Source organism: Tauraco erythrolophus, chromosome W, assembly GCF_009769465.1.
Source record: "Tauraco erythrolophus isolate bTauEry1 chromosome W, bTauEry1.pri, whole genome shotgun sequence".
Lineage (NCBI taxonomy): Eukaryota > Metazoa > Chordata > Aves > Musophagiformes > Musophagidae > Tauraco > Tauraco erythrolophus.
In genome coordinates this window covers 18520549-18536439 of record NC_141497.1, presented here as the reverse complement: position 1 = coordinate 18536439, position 15891 = coordinate 18520549, and the positions used below count along the sequence as shown (strand labels likewise).

General features: G+C 42.2%; 1 protein-coding gene and 1 non-coding gene across 10 annotated transcripts in view; both read right to left on the bottom strand.

Annotated features, from left to right (window-relative positions):
• The window catches only part of LOC147526251 (ubiquitin-associated protein 2-like), a 120239-nt gene that overhangs the window by 48624 nt on the left and 55724 nt on the right, over window positions 1-15891 (bottom strand). For 7 of the 9 annotated variants that reach the window (XR_015222962.1, XM_086630255.1, XM_086630256.1 and 4 more), the window contains 5 exons: window positions 10619-10686; window positions 7863-8052; window positions 6905-7121; window positions 3465-3733; window positions 940-1112 (listed from right to left, as the gene is read on the bottom strand). Coding sequence is in view for 8 of the 9 variants with exons in the window: in XM_086630255.1 (XP_086486381.1) it covers window positions 940-1112; window positions 3465-3733; window positions 6905-7121; window positions 7863-8052; window positions 10619-10686 (917 nt within the window). In the remaining variant the exon portion in view is untranslated. Of the gene's footprint in view, window positions 1-933; window positions 1113-3464; window positions 3734-6904; window positions 7122-7862; window positions 8053-10618; window positions 10687-15891 lie in introns of all 9 variants that reach the window. The other 2 variants (XM_086630254.1, XM_086630259.1) reach the window with 1 other exon arrangement.
• Window positions 7449-7532, bottom strand: LOC147526252 (small nucleolar RNA SNORD121A). The gene has a single exon (XR_015222963.1). It is a non-coding gene; the product is annotated as a small nucleolar RNA SNORD121A (small nucleolar RNA).

Sequence of the window (15891 nt, the reverse complement as noted above, 5' to 3'; positions counted from 1 at the left end):
TACTTTAGTCCCCAGTAATCACTGCTTCAAAACCACCAGCTGCACTAAACACCATTCACCTTCCTCCTGTCAGCCCAACTGAAACAAGAGTTTACACACAACTGCTTTTCAGTCATGTTATTTCCACCTTCTCAAAGGATAAATTAATTATCATAACCTCTCTTTTTTAAACAACTAGATCCATAAAGTCTGGTATATGATGAGAAACACCTAGTCTCTTTTTACAATAGAATTCTAACGTTACAGTAGCAATCTAACAGAACGAACTATGCAAAGAGGAAAAAATACCTTAAAACATGCAGGAATGTTTTACTTTCCAAACAGCCTAAATTCTTTATAGAACTAGAAATGAATGTGAAAGTTCATTTTTACTAGTATTTCTGAATGAACTTCAGGAAGCTTTTTACTGAAGCCAATTTGTGAACAAATAAGGAAAAAAAAAATGGGTTACTGATACATTGGCATTTATCATTGGCTATTTTAGCATTTCAGTAAGAGCTTCTGCATACTGAAAGCCTGGCTTCTTTTCTCATCCCATAGGAGCATCAGATCTGTAATCTACTGACACACAGATATGGTACAAGGGTCATCTCTCCTAGATCAAAAGCAGAAAAATTCAGGTTGTGAGGAACAAACCCTCAAACAAATTTGAAAATCAGGACAATTAAACATAAGAAAGCAATTCTATAAAGGGTAGCTTATTATAAGGTTATTTACATTCATGTCATCTCCAGCTTCATATTGACCCATCCAGGGAGATTTTGATTGTCATTAGAAAATAAATTTCTCCTTTAAGATGCCATCTGCAGAAAACACTTAGCCTTACAAGTCATCATATTTCCCCCTCCCATTATATGGTAACTGTTCCTTGATGTTTTTGGCACAAACGTGACCCTTAAAGAAGACATGTAAGAATGCACAAGGGGAACTCACACATACTTTAGAGATTTTGAGTACAAGCTATTGTTGGTTGCCTGGCTGGTATTCTCACTGCTTGAATTTGATCCAAACTCTGGGAATGCGGGCTCTGATCCAAACTCCAGAGCTCCAAACTGAACATTTAAGCCTGTCACATCCGCTGATCCAGGCATCTCCACTGCAGAGGCAGGAATCTTAAAGGAGAAAAAAAAAAAAGTGCCATAATTCCTTTGCATGCACTATCTGTATTAAAGATACTAGTAACTGACATCCTCTCTTCCCTTAACTATAGGCTTCTTCAGTTACTGCCTCAGCCTTCACTGCTAACTAGATCTGCAACAACCCCCCAGTTTACATCACATAAATTAACTACATTCTTGTAACCTGAAATTGATTCTGTGCCCTGATCTGGAGCTGAAAGAGTAAGCCATACTATTCTACAATATCAAAGTGTCATCTGTGTCCATCCCCCTTCAGTCAACGTTCATCTTGTGGCTACTAAAAGTCAATCCAAAAAAAAAAAAATCACTCAGCAAGAGTCATTTTCCACACAGAGCAATCAGATGTGCTGGGTTTGTGTGGTGAGGTTTTGGTAGCAGTTGAGGGGCTGAAGAGATGGCCCCTGTAAGGAACTGCGAGAAGTTTCCCTGGCTACAAAACCAGTCGGACCCACCTCTGGCCAGGGTCAATTCAATCAGTGCCTCTGTGAATGCCATATTTAAGAAGGGGACAAAGGAACCTGAGCCATTGTGGGACCTGCAGTGAAGAGAGGGGGAAGGTGGGGGGCTGGCCCCCTCAGTTGCCTGCACTGGGCTGCCACCACTCAGCTGGTGGTGGCGCGGCTTGGAGAGCTCTGAAACACCCCACTCCCAGGGTACTCGCTGGGCAGAGTTCATCCTGTCAGGACTGCTGAGATCTGTCAGGCCAGTGGGACCTGGCATGGCTGCAGCAGAGAGAGGACTGAAATCTGAGAGAAATGGCTACACAGACACCAAGGTCAGCAAAGATAGAGCAGGAGGAGGTGCTGGAGCTGGGATTCCCCTGTGGCCTGTGGTGAGATGGCAGCAGCCTCTCTGCAGCCATGACAGACTCAGTGGAGCAGAGAGCCACCCGCAGCCCGTGGAGAAGCCCACGTTGGAGCAGAGATGCCTGAGCCTAAGGGAGGTCATAGAGGACCATCTCCCATGGGAAAGGACCTCACGCTACTGGAGATTGATGGTGGAGCTGAGACGCATCTGCAGTTCATTGGAAGGGACTCCACGCTGAAGTGGGTGGCTGTGTCCTAAGGAGCTGTGACTCAGTGGGAAAAGCCTGCACTGGAGTGATCTGGTGGGTAAGGATTGCATCCTGTGGGAAGGACTCACATCAGAGAAGTTTGTGGAGGACTCTCCCATGAGGAGGGACCACACGTTGGAGCAGGGGAAGAGTGACAAACTGACCTGCAACTCCCATTCCCCGTTCCCCTACACCACCGGAGGGGAGGAGGTAGAGCTGGGAAGGGAGGGGTGGGGAGGAAGGTGTTTTTTTTAAGATCTGACTTTGTTTCTCATTATCCTCTCTGAAGTAACTGATAACAAATTAAATTGATTTGTCCCCAAGCCGTGTGTGTTTTGCCTGGGGCCAGGGTTGGTGAGTGATCCCTCCCTCTTTTTATCTTGACTCTCAAGCCTTTTGTTACATTTTTTTTTCTCCTCTCCACCCCACAAAGGAGGAGGAGGGAAGGACTAAGCAAGCAGCTGCATGGTAGCTTAGCTGCTGGCTGGGCTAAACCATGAAAGATATGTGCTTGGAAAACACAACATCACTGTATTTTGGACCTAAAATCTACCCAGTTTAGAATTTCCTGCTTTATAAACAAGAAATAAACCATGGTCTTTGCTCTCCTTCTCCCTAGCAACTTATATATAGAATAGAATCATAGAATCATTTAGGTTGGAAAAGACCCTTATGATCATGTCCAACCGTTAACCTAACACTGCCAAGTCTAAACCATGTCCCCCTGAGCACCACATCTACACGTCTCTTAACTACCTCCAGGGATGGTGACTCCACCACTGCCCTGGGCAGCCTGTTCCAATGCCTGACAATCCTTTTCGGTGAAGAAATTTTTCCTCATATCCAATCTAAACCTCCCTGGCGCAACTTGAGGCCGTTTTCTCTTGTCCTATCCCTTGTTACTTGGGAAAAGTGACCAACCCTCACCTCGCTACACCCTCCTTTCAGGTAGTTGTAGAGAGCGAGAAGGTCTCCCCTGAGCCTCCTTTTCTCCAGGCTGAACAACCTCAGTTCCCTCAGCCACTCCTCATAACACTTGTGCTCCAGCCCCTTCACCAGCTTCATTGCCCTTCTCTGGACACGCTCCAGCACCTCAATGTCCTTCTTGTAGTGGGGGACCAAAACTGAACACAGTATTCAAGGTGCAGCCTCACCAGTGCCATGTACAATGGGACAATCACTTTCCTAGTCCTGCTGGTCACACTATTTCTGATACAAGCTTTTGTATGTTTATATGTTTACTAAGGACAAGCCACCACTCAATTACTCACCTTGGATGCTGGAGTTATCCTCCGCTTTGGTGGTTTTATCTGTTTCTGCTGGGTTTGATGGGCAGTCACTGCCTGGTTATCCATAGATATAGTGGGGAGCTGTAACATTTTGCTAACAGCTGTAGAAGTGTCTACTGGCGATGGCTCGCAGAGTTTTACCTGGGAGGACTCCATCCCAGGAGGAGGAACAGGGACTGCCTGCATTTGTTGCTGCTGTCGCTGGGTCAGCTGACTCAGAACTGGGGATGGTTCAGGCTGGGATTTAAAGTCTGGTCAGCATTGGGAAAAAGAAAGATCAAGATTAAAGCATTATACTCTGCTCTTCATGCCTCTACTCTTCATGAAAGAATCTGAGTGACTTGACACACTCAACAGCTATAATATTATAGAGTGTGCAAGTTTCTCTCAGACATCACGTGAGTTTCATATTGAACATTACCGCTGCAATAATAAGGCAAACATTTGATATTCTCTACTTTAAATAAAACAGCTGTGGGCAAGCATTATTTAGCTTTCTTCAAAAATATGAAAACAAACCTATCTATACAGTCACATAATATTATCACACATTAGGCCTCAAAAACCATTACGGATTATTTTAATCAAACACTGTACGTTTCACTGTAATTAACTGTGTCAATAAATTGTGATTACTTCCAAGGGGTTTGGAGTTGCAATTTAGAGGTATTATGAGTTAGGATTTCCTGCCCCTACAAAGGAGAAGATTTTCAACACAAATAGGAAGTCGTCTACCATTTCAATCTGTCTGAAAGTCAAGACATGCTGGACACTGACAGTTTTTTCCAAGTCTTTCCCTTTCATATTTTCAGATGTTGAAAGCCAGGCAGTGGATCAGAGCACTGGTTAACAACCATAAGAGATCCACAGCATTTGCAATGTGAAGGGTTTTTTTAATTCAGTTGGTAAAGTGCATTAGAAAGCAACTTAAAATGTACATATACATTTTTTTCAGAATTGCTGTGTGCTACCAAATTGTCTGCCTATCTATCTGAATACATATACAAATACAAGAGCTATCGCTCTTCACGGTGAGAATACTGCTAGGAACTTGTGGTGGTGCAGCCACCTGGGCCACTCTGAGATCATAGGAACATTAAGGTTGGAAAGGACCTCTAAGATCATCAAGTCCAACCATCAACCCAACACCACCATGCCCAATAAACCATGTCCTGAAGTGCTACATCTACACATTTTTTTAACACTTCCAGTCATAGTGACTCCACCGCTTCCCTGGGCAACCTGTTCCAATGTTTGACCACTCTTTCAGTAAAGAAGTGTTTCCTCATATCCAATCTAAACCTCCCTGGCACAACTTAAGGCCGTCTCCTCTTGTCCTATCCCTTGTTACTTGGGAAAAGAGACTGACTCCCACCTTGCTACACCCTCCTTTCAGGTAGTTGTAGAGAGCGAGAAGGTCTCCCCTGAGCCTCCTTTTCTCCACGCTGAACAACCTCAGTTCCCTCAGCCACTCCTCATAACACTTGTGCTCCAGTCCCTTCACCAGCTTCATTGTCCTTCTCTGGACACGCTCCAGCACCTCAATGTCTTTCTTGTAGTGGGGGACCAAAACTGAACACAGTATTTGAGGTGTGGCCTCACCGGTGCTGAGTACAGGGGCACGATCGCTTCCCCAGTCCTGCTGACCATGCTATTTCTGATACAGGCCAGGATGCTGTTGGCCTTTTTGACCACCTGGGCACACTGCTGGCTCATGTTCAGCCAGTTGTCAACTAGTATCCCCAGGTCTTCTTCTGCTGGGCAGCTTTCCAGCCACTCTCCCCCAAGCCTGTAGCGTTGCATGGGGTTGTGGCAACCAAAGTTCAGGACCCGATAGTTGGCCTTGTTATCTCAGGATCTCAGATCAGATCTCAGGATAAGCCCCACTGTGCTGTTATATTGGATACAAGTGCAGTAACTTGGGCGTCAAGCACTCTCTGGCCACACCTGCTGCCTGAATGATACATCAGGATAAGCCCTCCAAGCTTTTGCTTTTATCTTGGTCAAAAGTGAATTAAGACTGGAGCTGGGGTGGCCAGGCACCCTCTGACCACACCTGGGCCAGCCGTTGCCTGAATTGTTTACCAGAATGACTCAGCACGAATTGTGGCCAGAATGGAGAGTACTGATCAAAGCCAATCATCTCAAGATCCTATAAATAGCGGTCCAAAAGTGAGACCTTTTGAGCTCTCTGGGACTGCAGTGGGCTGTATGACCCAGTATCTCCCCCTGAGCTGGGATATCTCTCAGGGTAGATTTCATGAGGACTGAAAGATCATCCGTCAACGATGTCATGAGGACTCAAAGACTTGATTTCACGAGGCTCACCAACCATCCATTGACAAATGTTGGCATGTAAAAGTGAGTAATTCATGAAACTCACGAAAAGGGAAATTTTAATCATAGGTTAACCTCTGTGTGTGTGTGCATGTGCAATTTAGTTCATAACCATTTGCCTTTCTGTGTGTGTGTGTGCACACGCACACGCTCTGATTCAGAGTTGCTTGTCTGCTTGTCTGTACATGTGATTTGATTTAACCTCCATTTGTGTATGCAACCCTGCTGTGAGTTTTGGGTGATCCTTGTAATTCTCGAATCTTTAACTAAGTCACTATTTTGATTGTAACAAATTCCATTTAATTGCTCTGTTAAATTGGCTGATGATTAAGTGCTGTTAATAATTATACAACCTAATCTTATGATCTATCTCAAAAATATTAATAAATCCTATATTGCTGCTAAACCAAAGCTGTGTAACAAAATAGTATTTGTGACAGAACTACACTGCAAAAAACAAGTTTGTGTAATTTTCACTATTTCTACTAATTTTACTCAATTAAATGAAAAATCCATACAATTATGAATAGACAAAATGGGTAACCTGCATCATTCTCAGCACACATAGACTTCACACTAGGGAAAGAACACTGAGATGCGATGCATGTTATGAAGAAATTATATAGTACTCATTCAAGACTCATGTAATGGTTAGAAGAGAAAAAAATTGGGGGAAAAAGACAAAATATGGTACAGCCTTATACTCAGCTAGAAGCAGCATAGGCACAATGAAAATAAGTATTTTCCAGAATTTGTTGAGAAACAAAGTCACATCAAAGTTCCACTTTGATATTCAAGGACATTAAATCAAAGATGTCATTATATGAAGGCTCAACAACTTCTAAAGATGCAATGAGATTTATGGATAGGCTTAAGCCTATCAAAACTTAGTTTGTGATATACTCGTAATGTCTATTACTAGCAAGTAAGCATAACTCTTATAATGTTGTAACCAATTGTATTATTAGGATTACATTTTTTAGAAAAAGTTTTTTGTTTAAGGCCATTTTAAAATGTCATTGGCATTAAGAAATTTTACAGACTAACAGAGAGAGAAAGAGAGAAAACTATGTCAAAGCACTTACCAAACTGACTAAGGACTGAGGACTGAGCAATGTGTGGTTTTAGATCCCAGGATGACATGGTAGTTGTGGTGGTGGTGGTGGTAGAGCTACTATTGTTTTGTTGAGAGGTAAACTGACCCAAACCTGGAGATTTCAATTGGTCCAAGATTTGGGATCCAGTAGAGTTTGCCAATTTAGAGGATCCAAGTTCTCCAAAGCCAGAACAAAGAACTGCAGACTACCAAAAGACAAAGAAAAAGAGAGAAAGGAGCAGAGTTAAGTATTTAATAAATAATTTGAACATAACCATAGGGTCAATGCCTACAGCTGCTATTTGGCAGCAACTAAAACCTCTTCAGTCCAAGATTACTAATAGATAACCCATAAAAAAATTCAGCAGTTGTAGCATATGGCCCAGATCCTCTCTGGTTATTACCAATACAACTTCCACCACTGATTGCAACAATACTGATTTATTTGAATCCATACATCTCAGAATAGCATGTATTTACTAATAGTTGAACTGATTTTCAGAGAATAAATACAAGTGCCCAATTTCAAGCTCTCACAATTGACTCAGAAATAATCAGGTTTCCACAAAAAGTAGTCAGATATGTGCTTGGAAATAACACATCATAGTTTTCTGGCATAGGACTCTTCACTATAAACCTAAATTAAACCAGTTTAATCCTAAATCAGCATGCAGTAAATGCATCTGCTCTCTACTCAAATATTAATACAAGTATTTAATGTAAACCAAGAAACAACTACTTAGCAAAACCAGAAAAAAAAAAAGTAAACCATATTTGTGTGTGTGTGTGAATGGAAGGAATGGAATTCTTAATTCCATTCCTTCAATGTTTGCAACCTGAATTTTACAAATATTGAAACATCTCATGAAATGACCAGTACTGGAAAAGTTGTTTAATGTGAAATATTTACTCATGAAGAATATTTAGAAAGCGTAAGATAATTTTACCAGACTTTGAGGAGAATAAGAGTTTATAGCACTGGAGCTGCCAGTTCCTGATGCCATCTGGGTGCTGTGCTGAGAATTTGTGAAGACAAGGGCTTGGTCAAAGGTCTGCTCCTGGGAAGCCTCAAATGAGTTGCCTTCTGTCTCTTGGGTAGAAGTCACAGGCTTTTGAAGCAGTGTTACCAAATCAATGCTGTAAGAAAAAGCAAAGTTTGGCTGGAATAAACATGATGACTAGACTGCATTGAAACTGAAGAAAGCACTAATGATACTAAAGCTGCCGTACTGGCAACAGAATTATTACTGATTAATAGCCTTTTCAAATATTGCTTGTCTGCCATGCAAAAAGAGGTAAAGAGGTTTTTGCCAAAAAGTAAAATTCTGCTAGCTGAAATCTTCCACTACAGTTAGAATATAAATTACCTTTGTACTCTTTTTAAACATTATCAAATTTATAACATCATGTATCATGTAAATAACCTATATGATTAATATAGTCAAGTAACCGGAGACAAGTCATAAAAGATACATTACATGTTTGAGTGGATCCTGCCTGCAAGCCCATTATATAGATATTGATAATCCACATTCTCTGTATATCACGCTATCCCTTTAAAAAGAGCAAGGGATCAAGGTCCTACCTCTGTATAGAGTGGGTATGAAGACAGTAAAGAATAGTCACACATGCAGCAATCGAGTGAATGTGTGATGACATGGAAGTCACAAGAGCAGCAGAAATAAAAATTGAGTTTCTCAGATAGTAGGCACATATCCAAAATTACTCTACCACATGTACCTGAGCAGGATGAGAAACATTAATTTTCTCATATTTAGCATGGCTTACTAACCCCTACCACGTGTTTAGCACAGGTTTATCCAAGGAAAAGCAAAGCATTCAGACAATAAAAGAAATCCACTACAAAAATTCTGACTTAAGTTTATCCTAAATATACCTGTCGTGGTTTAGGCAGCTCCAGCAACTAAACTCCTCACAGTCACTCGCTCACCTTCCCCCACCCCCTGGGGACAGGGAAGGGAATTAAAGGACAAAAGGGAGAGAGACCCGTGGGTTGAGATGAGAACAGTTTAATACTACTGCTACTAATATATACATATATACACAATGATAAATATGTACAAACAAGTGATGTACGGTGTAATTGCTCACCGCCCCTTGGCCGAGGCCCGTCTTGTCCCGAACTAATGATCCCGAAACAGATAAATCCCGATACCGCAATCCCGGGTGAGCGAGAGGCCCGAAAATAGAGAGTGAGACAGAGAGAGCACTCTGAGAGTCTGAGAGTGAGAGTCCCGGAAGAGCAAAGGCCCTTCTTTCCGGCTGTCCCTCATTTTATACTGGGCATGACGCTGCATGATATGGAATACTAATTGGCCAGTTTGGCCTCAATCCTAAGTCTAAGTGCAAATCATAAGGAGAGTCGTGGCCCCCTTGTCCCGGCCATGCTCCCCCCTATTCTGTTGTGCTCCTGCACACCAGCAAGAACACGGCAGCTGAAAAGTCCTTGAGGCCTCAGTGCCAACTACAAACATCAGTGCACAGTCAGCGTTCTTCTCAGAGCAAGTCCCAGACTAAAACCAAAACACGGAGCTCTTCTGGCTGCTAAAAAGAAGAGCTGACTCTGTCCCAGCCGAAACCAGGACAATACCGCAGGCTTAGGCTAAAGAGCTGCTTCCAGCACTTTCATTAGCATAGATTTCTTAATGCTCAAACCTTTCCTCATGGCAAGCAAAAAAAAAAATTCAAAACCAAAAAAACCCCAACCTACACACCAAAAACCAAACCAACCTAAAAAACCCCCTCCCACAAACCGCCAAAAACCTCAAAAAAAACCAAAACACCAGAATTTGAGTTGATGAACTAAAATATTTTCTAACATAATTTGAAGGACATCCACTGAAAGAATATTTGCATTAGAATAATGAACATGCAAGCATATCATCTTTAAGGAAGAAAGGAATATAAACTGCAAACCAACTGACACCATGCCTCCTCCAGATCATATCCATGTCATAAGGAAAATTTTGCTGCAGTCTAGAGTATCAGGATGTTTGAGACCATTAGGCCATCTAGTTTTCAGATCTCATGCTATCCAACTGCCAAAGTCTTCATCACACAACTTTAACCTGTTCTCCTGGGACCTGAGGCTAATGCAGGCAACTGATTCCACATCATCATTGGTCAGGCATTTGGTAAAGACAAAGTCAAGTAAAGGAAGGCAGCAAATGCCATGCTTTTGGTTCTCTATCTGAACTCTATATCATCAGTTAAGGCAAGTAATTGTGATTCTTACCAGGAAATTCACCTTCTTGCCAACACAAGCTTTTCTGTTAACATTTGTCAAAGCACTATGTTCTGAACACTTTCTGCATCTACAGGGGCAAGCTTTCCATTTTCTGGACAGCAAAGCCAGTGCTTCCTTTTCAACAGCAGCAAACTTTTCTTCCCAGCTACTTTTGTTCTGCCTATAAGCAGTCTTTGTACAGAAGACAGGGTCTTCTCAGTATTATGCCTGTGGATTTGATAAGTTTGGCTCCACTTCCGTAGTCAATAATAAGAAACACAGGAACTCACAAAACCAATGATTTGCAAGCAAGGCTTTTGCAATTTTGAGATTAGCTTGACCAATCTCTGACCAGGGCTGCCCTGTGTTTTTATTCAACATTTTATATGTGCAAGTTAACAGTGCTTCACCAAGCAGGTTTTTAAGGTATAGGGAAACCATGGAAGAAGAGCTTACCTTTGCCCAGGAGTCACATGATTCTCAGCTGGAACAGAGGAAGCAGTGAAGACTTTTGTTTCAGAAAGCTGAAAAAGAGAGGGGGAGGAGGGGAAGGTATTTTAATCATACACATGCTCACATTTCAGTGCTGCGACATCTGCAGAAATTCCATCTTGGTCACGTACTTTCAGATAAAAGTAAAGTCAAACTACCATTACAACCAGTTATGCTGCAGTTCTGTTTAAAAAGACAAAAATATGTAGTCAAACTTCAGCAAAGTCTTCTCCACAGAATAGAGTACCAATTTAATTAAAGTGTTAGGAAATTTCATCTACTGAACACACACAATAGTATACCAATGTAACTGCATCCATTTTGTGCTTCTTCCCCCCCCTCCCCGACCTGACCTTTTCCTATAACCCTGCTGTGATAGTTTGATGTGTGGGGGGGTGTTCTGGTGGCAGGGGAGGGGATTTGCTCCCTGTGCCACCAGATCTGAGTCCCATCCCCCCCGGGGGAGGTTGAGCCAAGGCGGCGCCTCTGCGAATTGCCCTATTTAAGTTGGGACAAAGGGGCGGGAAAGGGGCTTTTTGCTCAGGAGCGAGGAGAGAGCGGGAGGGCGCTGCCCTCGCTCCCGGCTCCCGGCCGAGCGGCCGCTCGGGCCCGGGCCGGCGCCATGTGCTCAAGATGGCGCCGGGGGAGCCGCATGGGGGACTCGGTAAGCGCCCCGCTCCCGGGGTGCCCGCCGGGCCGAGCTTCCCCAGAGAGGATTAATATCTAAGAGAAGACAACCACAACGACCGGGTCAGCAAAGATGGAGCAGGAGGAGGTGTGCTGGAGCTGAGGCTTCCCTTGCAAATCGGTGTGAGATGGCAGGCGGCCCCCCTGCAGCCAGGGTGTACTCGGCGGAGCAGCGACCCACTCGTGGCCCGTGGAGAAACCCACGTCGGGAAGGAGATGCCTGAGCCCAGACGAGGTCGTGGAGCAGGGGATGCACGACCAGGTACTGTTGATAATGGGGCATGGAATGCACGACGAGGTCGTGGAGGCATCTGGAGACCGTGGGACGACCCACGCCGACGCGAGTGGCAGCAGCTCCCTAAGAGGCCGAGACTGGTAAAGCCCGAACTGGTGTGATCCATGGGGAGGATTGCAATCCTGCGGGCAGGACTTACTTTGGAAAAGTTTGGGGACTTTTTCTTTGTGAGTAGGGGATCCACCGAAGCAAGGGAAAAATGGTGTAAAGACTCCTCCTCCTTTAAGAAAGGAGCGGCAGTGAACAACATGGATGAACTGACCTGTACTCCCCCATTCCCTGTCTCCCTGCGCCGCTGGGGGGAAGGCAGAGCCAGGAACGAAAGGAAAATAGGGGGTGGGGAGGTGTTGTTTTAAGATCGGGCCTTGTTTTCTCTTTCTCCTCTCAAGTAACCGGTTTCGTTCCCTTTTGTCTTTTGTTTAGTAACTGTTAATAAATTGTTTTGTTTTTATGAAGAAAGCCTGAGTCATGTTTTGCCCGAGACCATGTTTGGTGGGTGCTCCCGCTCGGTTCTTGTCTCGACCCTCAGTCCAAAAAAAAAAAAAAAAAACAAAAACCACGACACCTGCTCAAGCAATAACCACCAGTGGCAATCACAATAGATGCATCTGGTCGCGATGGCTGCATCTGTTTCAAGATGGATTCAGGGGAGACAGATAACAATGCAATAGCCAAGGGCTAATTTATGGTAATGTGCCCACCTGGCCACAGTGTTAGTGTCTGACTCAAGCCAAATTTGGAAGAATCTGGCATCTGTAGTTGGTATGCAAATATGACTATAAGTCAATCATCTTGCTCCATAAATAGTGAACAGCCCAAGAGCCCTCAGAGCTCTTCTGCACAGCAGTAGGCTGCATGCCAGGATCTCCCCTTGAGTAGGGACGTCTCTCAAGGTTACTCTTCAGGGTTGAGAGATTCCTTGCTGCATCAGACCCTCGGTAAGTGACTAATAGCTGGTTAAATTTTGAAGCTTCGTTAAGATTTTTACTTAGATTGATTGTGCAAATATAATCCTTTAGACATAAACTGTTGACCAAGTCTGGGACTAGGACTGGATCCAGCCGCACCTAAACTCCTCTCCGAGAAGGAGTTTAGAAAGCAAAAGGGTCCTTCTTGAACCTCGTGACTCAACAGGAGGGTCTCGCTGACAGTTTTGTCTGCCCCTGTCCTCTATGCAATAAATAATTGGGTGTACCTTGCTATTGAATCTTGTTAAATCACTGTCACATTTACCTTTGAACTTTGTTAACTCAGTCTTATATCAATAAAATATATTGCTGCTTCTCTCTTATGAGCAAAGTGTATCAACTCCATCCACAACACTTGTACAGACATAATTTAGGACTCCATAAAGCAGCTCTGATAAATCTTTTTGCAGAAGCTTAACATATTGCACCATTCCCATTCACACATTTCTTGTATCCCCGAGTTTTACATTTCAGCTCACATCACCAGCGGAGGCAGGTTTGCACTCAGGTATGTACAGTGAACTAGCATTCGTGGTTATTTTAGAACAACGTGTACTGTACTTTTTGTAGTGTTTTGAGACTCCTGCATTATATGGCACAAGGACGTCAGCTAATGGCACGAGCAGCAGCCTATGATCTGCAATCCCTTGGTTAAATATTAAATTCTTTGTAATGTCAACAGTTTCTTATGCTCACATAACCCAGGATAAGACTAACTGTGGCCAAAACACTGATGAATCCTGAAAACTAAGCAAATCAAGGAGCCTGAGGATGTTTGTGACAATGCAAAAGCATGCTTGACATATGAGAGAGGCAACGTTCTCTCCAAGTGAACCAGCATGCAAAACAACTCTCCAGCTACCAGCTCAGCTATGTGGAAGTTTACACTACACCCTATGGCAAACTCACTGCCACAAACTCCAGTCAAGCACCTAATTCAGAAATCTGCTGGGATTATGGCCTTTGTCAAAACACATACTTCGTGCAGCAGCAGCTGAAAAGTTTTATTACGCAGATGTATTTAGTATCACCTCCTAACAAAGTTATTTACGCTCACCGTACAATACACTTGCAAATCTTTCACTGAGGCTCTGGCATTTTCCCAGAACTGAATGAACAGTCGTGAACCATTTGCAAGCATCGGCCTCACAAGGGTATTTCCTCCATCTGCAGTGAAATGCCTGTGCTTTTCAGCTCCTGTTCCTATGATAAAAATCACTCTCCAATCACCAAACAGACAATATATTTAACAACTAGCTATCAGCTCCTATGGTCAGTTGATAGGCAAGAAGAGGAAAATATACTCCAGCATCCTCATAAAAACTCAACATCAATAAATCAGAAGTAAAAAAACCCATTACTATTTTGATATGATGTACTGAAGCTAAAGAAATTAAAACAAGTTCTCATGCTGCTTCCTGATAAAGGAAACATTCCCACTAAAATACACTTTTTGTTTTTAAAGCATTGCTGTTGTTTCAAATAAAAACTAAGACTACCAATATTGTACAGAAAACATTTGCCTTCATCTACTTTCCAGCAATTTATATATATTCTATTTCTCCCCTTCTGATAGTTTCTGTAGTTAAACTTTATATTCTTTAGCCAGGAGAATATGATCACAATTTTAACAGGAAAATCCAGAGCTATTTACAGTACCTCAAACACTTGTCTGGTCCTTCATTGTCCATGCCCTGAATATCCCTTTAACAAAATACAACCTCCTATTTTCACTGGAAGTAGTTTCCACTCTATTTAAGAGCATGTTGACAACCTACTATACTTGGCTCAATACTCGCCACTAAATATAAATACCAGACAGGACTATTAGATCACAAAAACCTAATCCTTCTCAAGTCAAACAATGTTAAATTTCACTCATCTGCTCCAAACTTGTATCTGACTAGAGAACATCACATTTAAACAAAAATATTCTTCAGAAAAACACCTGGTCTTTGTCCGCAGACAGCAAATACATCAGCTTCCTTGGTTGTTTTAATCATTAGTCATTCTGCTAGAATTGTTTATTATACATTTAAACGCACAGCTCCATTTTTCAGCCACAGGTTCATGTTATGCCTTTTTCTGCCCATTATATGCTAATAAAGTAACCTTTTCAGATTCAGTAAACTAAAACTCTCACTCTCAAGCACCAACTCTATCAGTAAATAATTTTCAGTTATTTTCCACAACTTCTGTTTTGTAAAAGCAATGAATAATTGGATGCAGTACTTCAGAATCAAGTTCAGGAGAGTCCATATACAGAAATATAAATCAAGAATGATTGAGAGACAGGGAAGAGTGCCTAAAGGCATAAAGACTACAATAGTTTGTTGTTGTTTTTGCCACAGCATCAGCCCTTTAGGAGATCATGCTGAGCTGTTCCTTTTTCATCATCCACTACAATCTTGAATATTTTTCAGTTGCTGCTTTCCAAAAAAAAGCCCCTTGTTCTGGAGGTGTGCCTTCATTCCTATAAAACGAATAGGCATTTGGCTATATTAAAGCATTTTTCATTTGAACAGGTTAAGTCTAGCAGAGGTCCAGATTTCTCTGCATGACTGGCTTACTTTAATTGTCATTCCAATAAGTTTTAGATTTCCCACACATTTTATTCAGCAGTGATTTAATTTTTACTTCCAAATCATTGATAAAGACACTAGATGGCATCTAGCCTGAGACTGGATTCTTTATAGCCCTCCTAGGCTATAAAGTTCAGTTCACGTTCAGTAAGGGTCCTCCTGCATAAGATTTATTGTCTGAAATTTGCAAGGCAGATTTTAATCCACTTAATGTATTTGGTGATAGCATGTAATTATTTTTAGAACAAAAGATGTAGATCAAATCTCTTACAAGGACATACTCTGTCTACACAGTTAACTTGTAATTTAAAGACCAAGACCAGGTTTATTTGAAGTGGACCTATTTTCCATAAAACTACACTGAATGGCACAAACTGTATTCTTATGCTTTTAAAAAAAAAAAAAAAAATCAGATGAATCAATTTTTCCTTCCCCCTCCCCAGGGATGTTTTGGGCTAATTTGTCTGCAGCTCGACATTTCATTCACTCTTTCTGAACATCAGTACAAACAACTTTCTCCTAGGTTACAGGGATTTTTCCAGCACTCTAAAATTAATAAAAATTAACAACAGGCAGATTTCAACCGCTGCTCTTTCAAGATTCATCCGCAAATTACTCATGTTTAATAATTAATTAAAAAAAAAATCTGTCCCTAGTCAGCATTGCTCAACATCCCTCCCACATGACAAATGTTGTATTATACAA